This window comes from Mastigoproctus giganteus, chromosome 12, assembly GCF_048544385.1.
Source record: "Mastigoproctus giganteus isolate SK-2022 chromosome 12, ASM4854438v1, whole genome shotgun sequence".
Classification (NCBI taxonomy): domain Eukaryota; kingdom Metazoa; phylum Arthropoda; class Arachnida; order Uropygi; family Thelyphonidae; genus Mastigoproctus; species Mastigoproctus giganteus.
Window position 1 is genome coordinate 175,686,305 of NC_143586.1, and position 18,673 is coordinate 175,704,977.

At 37.8% G+C, this 18,673-nt stretch overlaps 1 protein-coding gene across 1 annotated transcript in view; it reads right to left on the minus strand.

Annotated features, from left to right (window-relative positions):
* The window catches only part of LOC150077612 (terminal uridylyltransferase 4-like), a 753,631-nt gene that overhangs the window by 588,774 nt on the left and 146,184 nt on the right, over positions 1-18,673 (minus strand). The window contains exon 4 of the mRNA XM_090385959.1: positions 5,456-5,633. Coding sequence (XP_090242085.1) covers positions 5,456-5,633 — 178 coding nt within the window. The remainder of the gene's footprint in view (positions 1-5,455; positions 5,634-18,673) is intronic.

Consider the following 18,673-nt stretch of genomic DNA (forward strand, 5'->3'; position numbering starts at 1 on the left):
TTATAAAAGAGAGGCTTAAGTTCTGCAAATTGCAGTGGCTGGAGACTAGGCACCTGCACAGTGATCTGATTGAGGTGTATAAGGCCTTGAATGGGTTGAGCAAGCTGAATTCTGATGGGATCCTTCCACTTGTTCAGATTACGAATCTAAGGGGGGCATAAATTCAAATTATGAAAAGACAGGTGTAGAATAGATGTGTGGAAATTTTCCTTTAGCCAGCGGGTGGTTAATTGCTGGAACAAACTTCCATCTGTCGCTGTGGAAGTTGATAGATTAAATACATTTATGGAGGAACTGGACAGGCATTTGGAGGGATTGGTGTGATTTTTTTTTTTGCTGATGCTGCATAATCTCATACACTTGCTTTTTTGCATTACATGCCACCACTGTTACTACTACTACTACATCTTTAAAGTAAAAATAACTGAAGTTATCATTAGTTACCATTAGTTATCAACACTAATCAGTCAATAGTGTTGAAAGACCCTTCATGAGAAATCTTTGTGAGTAAGAGCAAGCCAAATGAAATTAGTGATATCATAATTACAGTTTTTCTAATGTTCATTAGAAAAACTTTAGGATAAAGACAAGTAAGGCTCCAAGTGTTTGATGGCACATACCCAGTAATTTTAAGGGAAGCTACCAAGGAGTGTATTAAACCGCTTTAATTAATATAATTAATGCCTTCATAATTAACAAGTATGAGGGCATCTTTGGACTTGAGAGAGAGATTCCTTGGATTGGGGAAGTCCCGATGTATTACCAATACATAAAGGTAGCTCTGGGAGCAAGGGTGGTAACTACGGACTGGTTTCAAATGAACATCAGAAAAACTGTAATTACGATATCACTAATTTCATTTGGCTCGCTCTCACTCACAAAGACTCTTCTCATGAAAGGGTTTTCAACACTAATGACTGATTTGTGTTGAAATTAGTGTTGATAACTAATGGCTTCAGTTATTTTTACTTTAAAGATATTCCATAATTCAAATTTATTTGTAGGCTATTATATAAGCTGGAACATGTTGGGATTACTGGAAAAATTCTAAGATGGAATGCTGGGTGGCTGCAGGGCAGAAGGTAGTGATTAATGGATATTCTTCAGATTGGTGTAAAGTCGGAAGTGGGGTCCCCCAGCAATTGATTCTTGAACTGCTATTGTTTCTGATTTTCTTAAATGACATTGACAATGGAATAAAAGGAGCGATGTCAAAATTTAGAGATGACATAAAGATTGGTAGAATAGTTAATGATCAGTACTAAGCAATGTTCCTTCAGAATATTTGACCAGGCTACAACAATGGTCAGAAAAGTGGCAGCAATGTTTTTATTTAGCAAAAAAAAAAAAATGCAGGGTCTTACACTTGGGGAACAGCAATCTCAAAATAAATTATAGACTTTGTGAGGTTGAATTAAAAACAGTAGAGGAAGACAGGGATCTGGTAGTTATAATACAGACAGATATGAAGTTTCCTAAGCAGAGTAAAGAGGAAGCCAAAAAAAGGCCATGGGGTCCTACCAATGATATCATCATCATCAGCCATTTTCAATCCATTGCAGGATAAAGGCCTTTCTAGCAACTTTGAGGCTTCTTCTGTTTTGCGCAATAGCCATCCATTTACTACCCACGAACTCGTAAATTTCATCTGTCCATCTCCATCGTTGTCTTCCAGGTTTTCTTTTAGCTCCTCTTGGGCACCACTCTGTTATTTTCTTAGTCTATCTGTCATCATGTCTACGAGCTGTGTTTTGCCCAAGTCCATTTGATTATGGTGTGATAATCAAGTAAAGATGAAGAATTGTACAGCCGATCAGAACACTGTGTGCTATCAAGCTAAGCTGATTTTTGAGAGGTTGAAAGAAGAAGCTGGGGAGGCGGGCAAAGATGTAAACTTTGTAGCTAGGTTTTTTAGGAGTACAGTCAGTTCTCGTATAACACGTTTACACTACACAAATTCAATCATACACGATTTATAAATAGGGGAACGATATCTTATATAACACGAACCAAATTCGCTTATGCACGATTCGCCTGTGTTTACAAGAAATGGCAGTCGAATGCAGAATCACCCCAACCGAACGCAACACGATAGGAATGAAGAGAAGATTCTGAAAATGTATTTATGTTTTTTATATCAGTGAAGGGAAAACACATTTCACCATAATAACGTAAAAACCAACACAATTTCAGCTATCGGTATAATCGTAAATGCAATTAGATTGAGTTTGCTACCAGTTTATAACAGATTCCACTAGCAGAAACGCAACTGAAATTGTTTTATGGTAGTACTAAGTAACCCCTAGAAATGTGCTTTAGTAAAATGTGAAGTGTTAATAGTGTATCTCTGCCTTTATGGTGTTGTTTATTCAGTTGCTACGCTCGCGCAGCTTTTTTTATGTGTATCAAGCGTGCCTCCTTGTTTTGTAATTGAGCTTTATTCCCTAAAAATGCGTAAAATACTTAAAAGGTGTGAAAAGGAAGTGTTCTGGTGAAGAAAATGCAGATTCAGAGAGAAAAAGAAAAGCAATATCGATAAACAGAGGCGGACTGGATCAAAAATTCTTACCCGGGAAAATCTTATGGACTGGCCATAAGCCTTATCGGGTTTCCCCGATAAGGCTTATGGCCAGTCCGCCTCTGTCGATAGAGAGAAAATATGAAGTTGTGAAACGCTCTGAGCGAAATGAAAGACCGTATGAGATTGCACGTGCTACAGACCTAAATGAGGCAACGCCGAGAATTACAACGAATGCAGAGAAAATAAAAACAACTCAAAGTGTAATTAAAATCCATTAGATTAAGACCCAAAGAATTGAAAGAGATGGAACGGCTGTCATCTGTTTGGATAGAAAATCAAACAAAAAACAAGTTTGCTTATGATAGAAGCAAAAGAATTAGCAATATTCTATTATGTAATAGTCGTAATAAAATACTTATGTATTTTATTACAATAATTTATTGTGCTTGGTAATGTTTTGGTTACATATGTGTGTTCAATCTTGGGTGGTCGGCACCTAACCCTATTTTTCCCATAGGGCCTGTTGTTTATATTGCACGAGGATTTCTAGGAACACAACTATTGTGCTATACGAGGACTAACTGTATTAGCAACATAAGGCCATATTGCTCCAGGGATATGCGGTGGTCATTCCCTGACCTTTCCGCATCCTCTGTATTTGGTGGTCACTGGCTCGAACCCCGGTCTAATCAAGAAGCATGTGGTACGCACTGCTGCTCCCACCCACCTGGCTTCGGAGGCGCCTTTGTAGCTAGTAATGGTCAGTTCAACCGATTTAAAACTCGCTGTAGCTGACACAGTATCGTGGAGAGGTGGCAAGTGCCGATAAAGAAGCTGCATCTTCTCTTCCTGAGACACTCAAGGCTATGATAGAAGAAGGTGACTATAGCAGTGAAACCGTATTTAACGTGGATGAGACTGGCCTGTTCTGGAAGAAGACGCCTAAAAGAACTTTTATCGCAACTGAAGAAAAAACTTTCCAGGCTTTAAGGTTTCCAAAGACCAATTGACAGTGATGGTTGGCAGGAATGCAGCTGGTGACTGCAAGTTAAAACCTCTCTTAATTTATCACTCCAAAAACCCAAGAGTTTTAAAAAATATATCTAAAATTAGCTTACCAGTGATTTGGAAGTCAAATCATAAAGCTTGAGTGACAGCTTCCGTTTTCGAGGACTGGTTTGGTCACCACTTAATACCTGAAGTCGAACGTTATTGCAAGTCTAAACAGATTCCATTTAAAGTGATGCTTCTTATTGACAATGCACCCGGTCACCCTCCTGCCACCCTAATTAATTTCGACCCACGTGCGAAAGTTGTGTTTTTGCCTCCAAACACAACCAGCTTGTTTCAACCGATGGACCAGGGCGTCATCAAAACATTCAAGGCTTACTACATGAGGCATTCGTTTGCACATCTGAATGAAGCTATGAGACAAAATAGTGAGATATCTCTGTTAAAGACTTTTGGAAACAATTCAATGTTTTAGATGCTGTAGGAATCATTGAAGAATCTTGGGATGAAATTCACAAAAAAACATTGAATGGTGTCTGGAAGAAACTTTGTCCATTTTTTTTCAAAAACGAGATGAAAACAATGACAGAAACTGATCATGTCGCTCATGTGATAGAAGAAGTTGCTAATCTTGCCAGGCAATTAGATTTGGCACTCAATGGTGATGATGTTAATGAGCTGTTGGAGTCTCACAGTCAGGAGCTGACAATGAATGAGCTCATAGAGATTCGTGAGCAAAACATCACTGAAGCATCCGACACTTCAGACCCAGTTCCACCAGAAAATCACACGACTATTGCAAGCTTGACAGAAGGTCTCAGCTCAATTGAAAAGGGCTTAAAAATTTTAGAAAACATAGACTCCAACGAAGAATGCGTTATAGCTACAAAGCAAGGAATAAAAAAATTATTAGCTTGCTACGAAGAAATTCTGTGCGAAAAAAAGAAGGCACTGTGTCGTCAGACACAGTGCCTTCTTTTTTGTTAGATTTTATGAAGCCATCAACATCGAAATAACTTTTTTACGTAACTCATTTATTTTTTGAATACATATTTTGTATTAATATGTATAAAGAACTGCAATTTTATTAAATATTTTTCTTCTAAACTAGTGTTTTTGTTAGTCCTTGGTCCCAATTAAACAAAATTTATATGTATTTATATGCAAAGTTGTACCCCGACATACGTGAATTCGACTTAAGTGATTTTCGTCAGATCCACCTATTGTGTAACTTCAGGGTATTACTGTACTCAAAAATTGTAAAAAAATGTAGTGCTGTTGACTGACTATTGTTCCATCTAGTAAATACCGAATAATCATTATTAAATGACAAAATAAGGAAAAACCTTAACCAGACTAAATTCACAAATATTTTGTGAATATGATTTAATATTTCTTAATAAACTTCCTTTATTTCATATTGAGAACTGTTTTTTTTTTTTAATTTAATAAAAAGTATCAGTCAAGGTTAGCAAAAGTGAGCCTCACCTTTCATTAATTATCAAACTGGTAGGTACTACGACTAAAACCCATGTAATGCAGATTTGATTGTGTGTATATTATATGAGAAGGTATCTGGATGACAATGCGTTTCCACATCTCATTTTAAATACTTGCACTCGATTTAAACATTGACAGATGTTTTGCTTCCATATTTTTATAAAATTTAATTGAAGTTGAAAGTGACTATAATACTGTCGTGTAAACAAATCTACTCTTGGAAATAAAGATACTGATTTAAAAAAATAATAATAATAAAAAAATACTGTATGAAGCAATTGTGAGTTTTAGCTACTATCACATATAAAGTGGTGTAGTTCATTGGTAAGTTAAACAGCGAAATTACATGAAAATATATTTTGTGAAAAACACTAGATCTTGAATTTGTGATTTCCTCTCCCCATATATTTGATTTATACTGACCTGGTAAATTATGCTGAAACTTCATATTCAACTCCAACACCAGCTTTTTTCTCTGTTCTATTTCCAAAACAGAAAGGCCATAAGTATCAGCAACTTTATATAATAACTCACTAATAGCATCAATTTGAGGGAACAGAGGTGAAGGCAAATTTCTCAGCATTATTTCTGCTAGGTGGTCCTAGAGAGAAATTAAATAAAAAAATAAACATCACTGCTGGCAAAAAAGTTGCACCTATTAAAATTTCATTGCAGTTGAAACTTTTAAATATATTGAATACAGTACATAAAGGCTAAAAATATTTCAATCTTGACCACTTCACTTTCAAAAGGTGATGCTTTACAAAGTCACAGAAGAGTTTGGAAGACTGAAGTATGAGTTTGCGAAACAAATGTCTATTGTAAAAAAATGTTTTGTTTGTAAGATTGCAAGTTTGTAAATCAGATGTTCATAAACCAGGAGTTCATTACATTACTAAATTTTAATACAAAAAATAGTAATATTTATTCATTGATTGGTTGAAAACAATAAAAAATATGCACATACTGGCATACCCTTTTCAGACCAATTTCAAGAAATCAAATTAACTGGCTTTATCTCAGAGAGGTCTTTAACTGAAGTCTACAAAATCAGTTGGAAAGGCAATTAGAGTGCATGAGTGAAGCAGTAAAACTGGATTAGTTGAGGGGGCAAAGAAAGCAATATATTTGCAAGTCAGAGATGGAGAAAAACAGAACTGGCATCTGATTACGGCCCCCTAGAAATCTATCAACAATTTTGGAAAGCATATCAGCATAAATTTCCAAAATAATATTCATCTAGTTAATACTAGCCACACAAGTTAACACATTTTCTGTCATATTACACAACTATGAGCAATGTTTTCCTCAAAATTGTGCAAGAAAAGGAAAGAAATATGAATGAGTTAGAATTACTCATATAACATTTCTGTGTTGAAATAAAAAAAAAAATAATAATAATAAATGTAAGAATCATGAAAGTACAAGTTAGCTTCCTGAGCCAACCTAGTCTTCTGTAGGGAATGTGCTTTTGAGCTACTAAGTTTATAGACTTCTTATTCATAAATCCAGAACAAAATACACCCAAAAAGAACCCAATGCCTTACAGTTCCTGACAAAAGTTCCTTTATTCATCATATTTTAATTGCACAGTTACCAACTAAATTTGCAAATGATGTAAAGATTAGTTGAATAGATAATGATCACTGCCAAAATGAGCCTCTTCAGAGTGACTTAGAGAGACTTCAACGATGGTCAGTAAAGTGGCAGCTAAGCTTTAGCATTAGTTCAGGAATATAATGCAAGAAAGCAAGATAACACAGCATCACCTAAAAAAAAAAAATAATAATAATAATAATAATAATAATAATAATAACAAATAACCCTTCCCATTTCACCTATCCAGTAACCCTAAATGTTTGTCTAGTTCTGCCTAAATTTATTTAAGTTATCAACTTTCACAACAAAAGATGGAAGTTTGTTCCAGCAATCAACTGCCCACTGGCTAAAGGCAAACTTCCATACATCTATTCTACAAATGTCTTTCCTCAGTTTGAATCTATTCCCCCTCGGGTTTGTAATCTGAGCAAGAGGAATAATTCCCTCAGCATTGAGCCTGCTCAAACCATTCAAGCCTTATACACCTCAATCAGATAACCGAGCAGGTGAATAGTCTCCAGATGCTGCAATGGGCAGAATCTTGTTGCATTTCTCTCTACTACTCTTTCTAGTAACCCTACATAATTCCTAAAATTAGGCCTCCACACCTGTACGCAATACTCAAGGTGTGGCCTGACCATTGCCTTATACAAGGGATAATCACCACCTTGTCTCTGCTAGCAAAATTCCTATATATCTTTGACAAAACTCAATGACCTGCTCTGGCAGCCTGTCTGCACTCTCAGAGAACTTCATATCTAACGGCACAATTATCCCCAGATATTTTTCATTCTCCACCTATCTGAGTGTAGTACCACACCGTTGGTACATTTCTCTTGAGTTACTGCTATCCATATGCAGTACTTTGCAATTTGTCAATATTAAACTTCAGTTGCCACTTCTCAGCCCACCTGCCCTAACTTTTCTAGATCCTGTTGCAGTAGCATACTGTCTTTACTGTCATTAACAACCATGCCAACCTTTCTATCATCTGCAAACTTTGAAATTAAGCCTGATATACCTTCAACGATATCATTGATAAATACACAAAACAACAATGGCCAAATTACCGAACCCTCGGGGACTCCAATAATCACATTAGTCCACATAGAGCAGTGTCCATTTATTACCACTCTCTGCCATCTCCCACTCAACCATCCCTTTATCCATTGCAGCAACTTCCACTTAATGCCATACCGCTCCAATTTTTACAGCAGTCGTCCATGTGAAACAGTATGAAAATCTTTCCTGAAATCCAAGTATATGATATCAGAATTATTTTTTGCATTCAGTTCCTTTGTTACCATATCATAGTATTCAATCAAATTGGTCAGACAAGATTTCCACTTAACAAACTAATGCTGCATCTGAACTATTACTGCAGTCTTGTCTAGGTGATCCTGTTTAATCTCTTTAACCAGTGACTCTATTATTTTCCCCAGAACAGAAGTTAAACTATTTTTATTTGTATCACCGTTTCACCCCTTTGTGAATTGGGAATACATTTGCACATCTCCAGTCCATGGGGAACTCCCCTGACTTGAAGGATGCTCCAGTAAATATGGCTAAGGGTTTGCTTACTTCCTTTGCTGCCTCCTTCAATATAACTAGATAGATTCCATCTGCCCAGGTGACTTTTTATGTTTAACTCCAACAATTTCATCTCCACATTTCTCTCAGTTATTACAAAATCACTTAACTCCCTGTTAATGTTTAATAAACATCTGGCATTCCCCTCTTTGAATAACTCTTCATGTGTGAATGCAGATGCAAAATACTCATTCAATTTATCGGCTACTTCAGCAGGTTCATGGAGAGTTGAACCATCTATGTTAAGTGCACCAATCTGATTAATCTCTTTCATTCTAGAGTTTACATATGTAAAGAACTCTTTGCTGTTTTCTTGTAATCTGCCTTTGCCTGCCTAACCTCCTTTGTGAATTGATTACAGACTAGCTTACATCTTCCGTAGGCTTCTCTGCTGCCTGATAATTTATATGAATCCCATGCATTTTTCTTCTCTGCAATGAGCCACATTAATTCATCTGACATCCACTTAGGCCCGAACCTTGAACAGTATTTCTTAGTTGATATGAAAAGCCTAGTAGCCTCGAAGGTTAAGTTCCTGGCATTTCTCATTTAGAGTTCACTGCAGGTAACATCATCAGTTGATCCAACTGTATAGAGTTAAAAACTGTCTGAGACCACTGTAGTCACCTTTACGAAAACAAAAACCCTTCCCTTTAACTCTTGATGGTAGTTACATCTTTAAGTAAATCCCATATCAGTACACTATTACCTAGTGGTTCCTTTATCTGCAAATTCTTTATGCATGAATAATCACTGTTGGTAATCAGATCAAGAGTATTACTCCCTCTGGTTGCCCCTCCAACATGTTGCTGTAGAAAACAATCCTCCAATAAATACACAAATGTCTTGCTAGTATGTGGTGACCAACCCACACGCTGCACTTAATATCTAGATAGTCAAAATCCCCCATTATAAGATACTCTGATTTCCTGGCCCACTCTATTTCTCTGCATAATTGTTCATAGTACCCATCAGTCATTAGGCCTATAATACAGTAATACCCCGAAGTTACGCGATAGGTGGGTCCGACGAAAATCGCGTAAGTCGAATTCGCGTAAGTCGGGGTACAACTTTGCATATAAATACATATAAATTTTGCTTAATTGGGACCAAGGACTAACAAAAACACCTAGTTTAGAAGAAAAATATTAATAAAATTGCAGTTCTTTATACATATTAATACAAAATATTAATACAAAATATGTATTAAAAAACAAATGAGTTACGTTAAAAAGTTATTTCGATGTCGATGGCTTCAGAAAATCTAACAAATTCGTCTGACGACACAGCGCCTTCTTTTTTTCACCCAAAATTTCTTCGTAGCAAGCTAATAATTTTTTTATTCCTTGCTTTGTAGCTATAACGCGTTCTTCGTTGGAGTGTATGTTTTCTAAAATTTTTAAGCCCTTTACAATTGAGCCCTTTTCAATTTTCAACCTGTCAAGTTTGCAATTGTCATGTGCTTTTCGCCGTTGCTTCATTTAGGCCTGTAGCACGTGCAATATCACATGGTCTTTCATTTCGCTCAAAGCGTTTCACAATTTCATATTTTTTCTCTATCGACAGAGGCAGACTGGCCATAAGCCTTACCGGGGAAACCCCGGTGGGCCGGCGTGATTTTGGCCATAAACCATAGTATGAGGCCACTATAAATTTTCCCGGGTAAGAATTTTTGACCCAGTCCGCCTCTGTTTATCGATAATTGCTTTTCTTTTTCTCTCTGAATCTGCAGTGTCTTCACCAGGACACTTCCTTTTCACACCTTTTAAGTATTTTACTCATTTTTAGGGAATAAAGCACAATTACAAAACGAGGAGGCACGCTTGATATGCATAAACAAAGCTGCGCGCATGTAGCAACTGAATAAACAACACCATAAAGGCAGAGATACACTATTAACACCTCACATTTCTAGGGGTTACTACCATAAAACAATAAAATATCCAGTTGCGTTTCTGCTAGTGAAATCTGTTATAAACTGGTAGTAAAGTCCATCTAATTGCATTTGCGATTATACCGATAGCTGGAATTGTGTTGGTTTTTACGTTATTATGGTGAAATGTGTTTCCCCTTCACTGATATAAAAAACATAAAAGCAGCAAAGTTGAATTTTGTTCATCTTTCGCTCTCATTCTCCGCCGTCGCACCGTATATCGATAACATATGAAAAACGACCTTGAAGATAGTGGGCGGCAGCGTTGCCAAACGAAAAAATCAAGAACCGCGTAACTCCGAGTTTGCGTAAGTCGGGGTAGCGTAAGTCGGGGTATTACTGTACAAACCTACTCTCGTTTTCCCTTTCCCAATGCTTATGTCACACCACACTGACTCAACATTGCATTGTCCAACAATGTCAACTGGATGCACTTCCTTAAATTTAATGTGTTTGTTAACTAAGAGCATAACCCCATCCTCCCTTCCTACCCTGTCTATCCTTTCTGTACACATTGTACTCCCCAAATTCTGAATCTTCATTGCTTATATTAAAAAATTGGGAACGAGAGTAGCCTTGTTCAGGCGAAGTTTTTATGGCTCCAGCAAATAGAGAAGTTTTTTTTTTTATATTTTTGCTGTCTTATTGAGTTAAATTGCATATTAATTTATTTTCTAGAAATAGCTTTATATTCCTGGTATGATACTTAGTTTAATTTTAGTTTAATTCTTAACTTCGATACAGATTTTGTAGGTTATTACTTAGTATCTGCAAGGGTATGCAATCCACATGTTTTACAAGTTTTTGCAGCTATATTTAGCTGCTTTATTGACTTAATTGTTATATTAAATTATTTTCTATAAGTAGTTTATAGACCTAGTCAAGATCCTCGGTTTATTCTGAATTTAGATGCTGATATTTTGGAAGATAATTAATATGTGTCCATAGATTTACTCTTCGTAACTTTCCACCATTGTTATACAATACAACGTCATATCCCATACAAGATAGTGATAGCTTAGTATAGTATATAGTATTATCGATTAATCAATAAAATTTATTAATCTTGTTAAACTTCATTAACAATTAAATTGTACTTTTTCAACTAAATACATATAAGACTTAGATTTTACTAACGTAACATTATCAATTAATGCATAACTTGATACGGAAGTTATATAACGAAACTCGGAGATAATACTCGATACTGAAAAAAAAATATATATACATATATATATATATATACATATATACTAAATAGATACATACTAAATAGATACGTTATAGTGTAAAGTTAATATCTTTAAAGTTTGAAAATCCATATAGCCATAGTCCTGCCATATCTCCAGTATACATGAAAACCAAAATATTTTGGTTTTCATGTATACTGGAGATATGGCAGGACTATGGCTATATGGATTTTCAAACTTTAAAGATATTAACTTTACACTATAACGTATCTATTTAGTATGTATCTATTTAGTATATACATAACGTCCGATGTAATGTTCGATCGTTTGATGGCATTAATTGGGTGTTCTATATATTACACTTTAACTATAATTTTACATCTTTACAACCTAAACTCAGTAATTTTATGGATGCTTTATATATACATATATACACATATATAGTGTTATAACTGCATTGGGGTATAAGTTTAGGGTTATAATTTTGTACTGAAATAGAATTTTATTGAAATTGAATCGAAATCATGACTCAGACCAGAGCAACAAAGCCAAAGGCTCAAGATAAATGGAGTGCTGTGGCACAGGAGAGAACTGAGGGAGGCAGTTGCCCTCTGAATCGCAGCCTTTTAAAATGCACTGCTTGTTTGATGAGCAATCAGGAACGGGACATGATATTGCCAAGGGTGTGCATGATGTAAGAAGTGTGAGGAAATCAGTCGACAACTCAGCATTGTTATGAGTCTATATGAGATCTTGAAGCACAGGGCGGATGCCCTCAAAGGATCTAAATTGAGGGGCCCATCAAGTTCACAGCTGCCCACATCAACGTCAGAGCTTGCACTTGAACATCACGCAATACAGCGGCAACCACCAAGGCAGAATGTGCTGGTCCCACAGGAACTAGTAGTTGTAGGTGACTCTGTTGTCAGGGAAACGGGGAACATACTGTAAAAAAGGATAGGTGGAACAGTACCAGGGTATGTCTGCCAGGGGCAAAGGTTGATGATGTTGTAGAACAGATATCTTTTAAGGGCACAAAAGGTGATATTATTGAAAACATTTACACTAATGATATTATAAGTAGGAGACTGGCAGAATTATTTAACAAGTACAGGTGATTGTTGAAAAAAAAAACCCTGAATTAGTGTTGAATTTGAAAGTGTCTGCAATTCTGCCTAGAAACAATAGTAAGGAGTATATGATGCGAGCTTTGTCGATCAATTCGGCCCTGGAGAGATTGTGCAAGGCTCGAGAGTTAGAATTTTTCTCAGCCTGGTCTGTGCTTGAGGAGAGACTGCTTCTACATGGATGGGATGCACTTAAACAGCAAGGGTGCAAGAATATTTGCTGATGCTATCGAGGCAGTGTTAGGTGGGTCAGAAAACTGCTAGCTTGGGAGGATACAGGGATTAAAAGATTAACAGTAGCCACTGAAAGAAGTAAAAGTGATTCTTGCACTGCTTCTATTGGAATGAGCAGCAGCCTGGAAAACAAGATGCAGGGGATTTTAGAGACTGCTGGGAGTCACTGTGGTACAAGTTAACACACGGGTTGTGTTAGGGTAGCTAAGAATAGCAACAGGTGGTGCAAGTATACTTGCATGTACACCAATGCTAGGAGTTTGGTAAATAAATTTGATGAATTTGGGGTATTGCTCAAAACATCAAAGACATATTGTTGAGATACCCGAGACGTGGTGTCAACAGATATAAGGAAAGCAGAACTGGAATTGGGGGAGTACAATGTGTACAGAAAGGATAGACAGGATAGGAAGGGAGGAGGGGTTATGCTATTAGTAAAGAAACATAAAATCCAAGGAAGTTCAGCCAGTCGTCGTCGCTGGAAAGTGCAGTGTCGAGTCAGTTTGGTTTGACATAAGCACTGGGAAATCAAAATTGAGAGTAGGGGTGTGTTATAGGCCTAATGACTCTGATGAGTATAATTGAAAAAAAAAAAAAAAAAAAACTGTACAGGGAAATAGTGGGCCAATAAATCAGAGAGTCTCATAATGGGGGATTTTAATTTCCCAGATATTCACTGGGTTTTTTTTTTTTTTTTTGATAGTTATTGGTGAATCGGCTTCTGTGGCCATAGCGCACCTCCAAGTTTTTGCAGTACTTCGATCCAAGCCCAAGAAGGAATTCGAACCCAAGACCTTTGGGTTGCCAGGTAGGCACATTGACCACCCGGCTATATTGACTGGGATTTGTGTGTTAGTCACTCACACACTAGCAAGGCTTTTCTGTATTTATTGGATGAGAGGCATATGATGCAAGAAAGCAAGCTTATTCAGCATCAGGCAAAAAAAAAAAAAAAACACACACACACACACACACACACCACTCCCATGTCACCCCCTCCGTTCGTTCGAAATACCTGTCCAGTTGAGCCTTAAATTTGTTTAGGCTATCAACTTCAACAACAAGTGACGGAAGTCGGTTCCACCAACCAACCACCCGCTGGCCAAAGGCAAATTTCCACACATCTATCCGATATCCGTCCTTCCTCAATTTGAATTTATGCCCTCTGAGGTGATTATTTTGAGCAGGATGAAGAATCCCATTGGCATTGAGCATGCTCAAACCATTCAAAGCCTTATACACCTCTATCAGATCACCTCGCTGGTACCTAGTCTCCAGACTCTGTAATTTGCAAAACTTAAGCCTTTCTTCGTAACAGCAACCCTTTGTTACATTCACTAATCTTGTTGCCCTTCTCTGTACCCGTTCCAGCATCTCTACATCCTTCTTGAAATGAGGCCTCCAGATCTGTATACAGTACTCAAGATGTGGCCTAACCATTGCCTTATACAAGGGAATAATCACCTCCTTATCCCTGCTAGAAAAATTCCTGTATATCATTGACAAGACACCATGAGCTACTCTTGCAGCTCGTCTGCACTGCTCAGAGAACTTCATATCTGCATGCAAAATTACTCCCAGGTCCTTTTCATTCTCCACCACTGTCAGTGTAGTACCACAGAGTTGATATGTTGCTCTGGGGTTACTGTTTCCCATATGTAGTATTTTACATTTGTCAATGTTAAACTTCATTTGCCACCTCTCAGCCCATCTGTTCAACCTTTCCAGATCCTGTTGCAGCAGCATAGCGTCAGTAGTGTCCTTAACAACCCTGCCAACTTTGTATCATCTGCAAACTTGGACATTAAACTTGATATGCCATCATCAATATCATTCATAAACACCGAAAACAACAACGGACCCAACACTGAACTCTGAGGAACTCCACTAATAACATTAGTCCACTTTGAGCAGTGTCCATTGATTACCACTCTGTCTTCTGCCACTCAACCATCCCCTTATCCATTGCAGCAATTTGCCTCCAATGCCACACTGCACCAATTTGGGCAGCAGTCTTCCATATGCAACAGTATCAAAAGCCTTTCTAAGATCCAAATATATAATATTAAAGTTATTCCCTGCATCCAGTTCTTTTGTGACTACATCATAGTATCCAATCAAATTGGTCAGGCAAGACCTGCCCTTCACAAAACCATGCTGTGTCTGAGCTATAACTGAATTCTTGTCTAGATGATCCTGCAGTGCTTCTTTAACCAGTGCCTCCATTAATTTACCTGGAACAGAAGTTAAACTAACAGGTCTTTAATTACTTGTGTCAGCCTTTGATCCTCCTTTGTGAATTGGGGTTACATTTGCACATCTCCAGTCTATGGGTACCTCCCCTGAGTCCAAAGAAGCTCTCATAATTATGGCTAGGGGTTTGCTTACTTTCTTTGCTGCCTCCTTTAATATAACTGGATAGATCCCATCCACCCCAGGTGATTTTTTTATGTTTATCCTCAACAATCTCTCCTGCACTTTCCTCTCAGTTATTACAAAATCATCCAGCTCACTGACAATGTTTACTTTACCTACATCATTCTCCTTCCTGTATAACTCCTCATGCGTGAATGTAGATGCAAAATACTCATTTAGATTGTTAGCCACCTGAGCAGGATCCTCAACTGTTGAACCATCAATATCCAGTGGACCAATCTGATTCATCCCTTTCCTTCTTGAGTTTAAATAGGTAAAGAACTCTTTTCTGTTTTTCTTTGCATCCTTTGCCAAGGATTTTTCGTAGTCTGCCTTTGCCTGCCTAATCTCCTTTGTGACTTGGTTACAGACCAACTTATATCTATCATAGGCTTCCATGTCACCCATTAATTTGTATGTATCCCATGCATTTTTCTTCTCTGCCACATGTCTCATTAGTTCATCTGACAACCATTTAGGCCTAAACCTTGAACAATATTTCTTAATTGGTAGGTAAAACCTGGTAGCCTCCAAGATTAGTTCCTTGAATGCTTCCCATTTTGAGTTTGCTGTTGGTAACATCATCAGTTGGTCCCACTGTATAGAATTTAAATACTGTCTCAGACCATCATAGTCACCTTTACGAAAACAAAAACCCTTCCCTTTACCTCTGATGGTAGTTACCTCCTTGAGTATATCCCACTTCAACACACTGTGATCACTGCCACCTAGTGGTTCATTTATCTGCAGATTCTTAATGCATGAAGAATCACTACTGATAATCAGATCAAGAGTATTGCTCCCTCTTGTTACCTCACGAACATTCTGATGTAGAAAGCAATCATCCAATAAATCCACAAAAGCCTTGCTAGTGTGCGAGTGACCAATCCACAAATTCCAGTCAATATCTGGGAAATTAAAATCCCCCATTATAAGACTCTCTGATTTACTGGCCCACTCTATTTCCCTGTACAATATCTTATTATACTCATCCGAGTCATTAGGCCTATAGCACACTCCTACTCTCAATTTTGATTTCCCTATGCTTATGTCACACCAAACTGACTCGACACTGCCCTGTCCATCGATGTCGACTGGCTTCACTTCCTTGGACTTTATGTGTTTCTTAACTAATAGCATAACCCCTCCTCCCCTCCTGTCCTGTCTATCCTTTCTATACACATTGTATTCCCCAAATTCCAGTTGCGTATTCCTTATATCTGTGTGACACCACGTCTCTGATATCCCAACAATATCTGCCTTTGATGGTTTGAGCAATACCTCAAATTCATCAAATATATTTACCAAACTCCTAGCATTGGTGTACACGCAGGTATACATGCACCTGTTTCTATTCTTAGCAACCCATGATGTTACCAAGAGCAAATTAAAAATGGGAAGCATTCAAATAATTAATCTTGGAAGCTACTAGGCATTACATGCCAATTAAGAAATATTGTTCAAGGTTTAGGACTAAATGGATGTCAGATGAACTAATGTGGCAGAGAAGAAAATTGCATGGGATACATATAAATTAATGGGTGACATGGAAGCCTACGATAGATATAAGATGGTCTGTAAACAAGTCACAAAGAAGGTTCGGCAGGCAAAGGCAGATTATGAGAAATCTTTGACAAAGGATACAAATAAAAACAGCAAAGAGTTCTTTACGTACGTAAACTCTGGAAGGAAGGGAATGAATCAGATTGTCCACTTGATATCGATCGTTCAACTGTTGATGATCCTGCTCAGGTGGTTAACAAACTAAATGAGTATTTTGCATCTGCATTCACATATGAGGTGTTATTCAGGGAGGTGAGTGCCATAGATGAACTAAACTCTAGCAGTGAGCCAGATGATATTGAAATAACCGAGAGAAAAGTGGAGGAGAAATTGATGAAGATAAACATAAGAAAGGCACCTTGGGTGGATGGAATCTATCCAGTTATATTAAAGGAAGCAGTAAAGGAAGTAAGCAAGCCCTTAGCCATAATCATGCGAACTTTCTTGGACTAGGGGAGGATCCCATGGACTGGAGATGTGCAAATGTGAACCAAATTCACAAAGGAGGATCAAAGGGTGACAGAATTAATTATACGAGACAGGATTACAAGAAATCTTAGCAAGGGATGCAAAGAAAATCGGCAAAGAGTTCTTTACTTATGTAAACTCTAGAAGGAAGGGGATGAATCAGATTGGTCCACTTGATATCGATGGGTCAACTGTTGATGATCCTGCTCAGGTAGCTAACAAACTAAATGAATATTTTGCATCGATATTCACACATGAGGAGTTATTTAGCGAGGGGAAAGCCAGAGGTGTATTCAACTCTAGCATTAAGCTAGAGAATCTTGTAATAACTGAGAGTAAAGTGGAGGAGAAATTGTTGAAGATAAACACAAGAAAGGCAACCGGGGTGGATGGGATCTATCCAGTTATATTAAAGGAGGCAGCAGAGGAAGTAAGCAAACCCATAGCCATAATTATGAGAGCTTCCTTGGACTCAGGGGAGGTACCCACAGACTGGAGAAGTGCAAATGTGACCCCAATTCACAAAGGAGGATCAAAGGCTGACACAAGTAATTATAGACCTGTGAGTTTAACTTCTCTTCCAGGAAAATTAATGGAGGCACTAGTTAAAGAAGCACTGCAGGATCATTTAGACAAGACTTCAGTTATAGCTCGGACACAGCACGGTTTTGTTAAGGGGAAGTCTTGCCTGACCAATTTGATTAGATACTATGATGCAGTCACAAAGGAACTGGATGCAGGGAATAACTTTGATATTATATACTTGATTCTTAGAAAGGCTTCTGATACTGTTGCACATGGAAGACTGCTGCACAAATTGGAGCAGTGTGACATTGGAGGCAAATTGCTGCTGTGGATAAAGGGGCAGCTGAGGGGGAGAAGACAGAGTGGTACTCAATGGACACTGCTCGTCGTGGACTAATGTTATTTGTGGAGTCCTTCAGGGCTCAGTGTTGGGTCCATTATTGTTTTCTGTATTCATAAATGATATTGATGATGGTATATCAAGCTTAATGTCGAAGTTTGCAGACGATACAAAGGTAGGCAGGGTTGTCAAGGACACTACTGACACTATGCTGCTGCAACAGGATCTGGAAAGGTTGAGCAAATGGGCTGAGAGGTGGCAAATGAAGTTTAACATTGACAAATGTAAAGTACTACACATGGGAAAACAGCAACCCCAGAGCAACGTATCAACTCTGTGGTACTACACTGACAGTGGTAGAGAATGAAAGGGACCTGGGGGTGGTTGTGCAGGCAGATATGAAGTTCTCTGAACAGTGCAGACAGGCTGCAAGAGTAGCTCATGGGGTATTGTCAATGATATATAGGAATTTTTCTAGCAGGGATAAGGAGGTGATTATTCCCTTGGATAAAGCAATGGTCAGGCCACACCTAGAGTACTGTATACAGGTCTGGAGGCCTCATTTCAAGAAGGATGTAGAGCTGCTGGAATGAGTAAAGAGAAGGGCAACAAGATTAGTGAATGGAACAAAGGGGTGCTCTTACGAAGAAAGGCTTA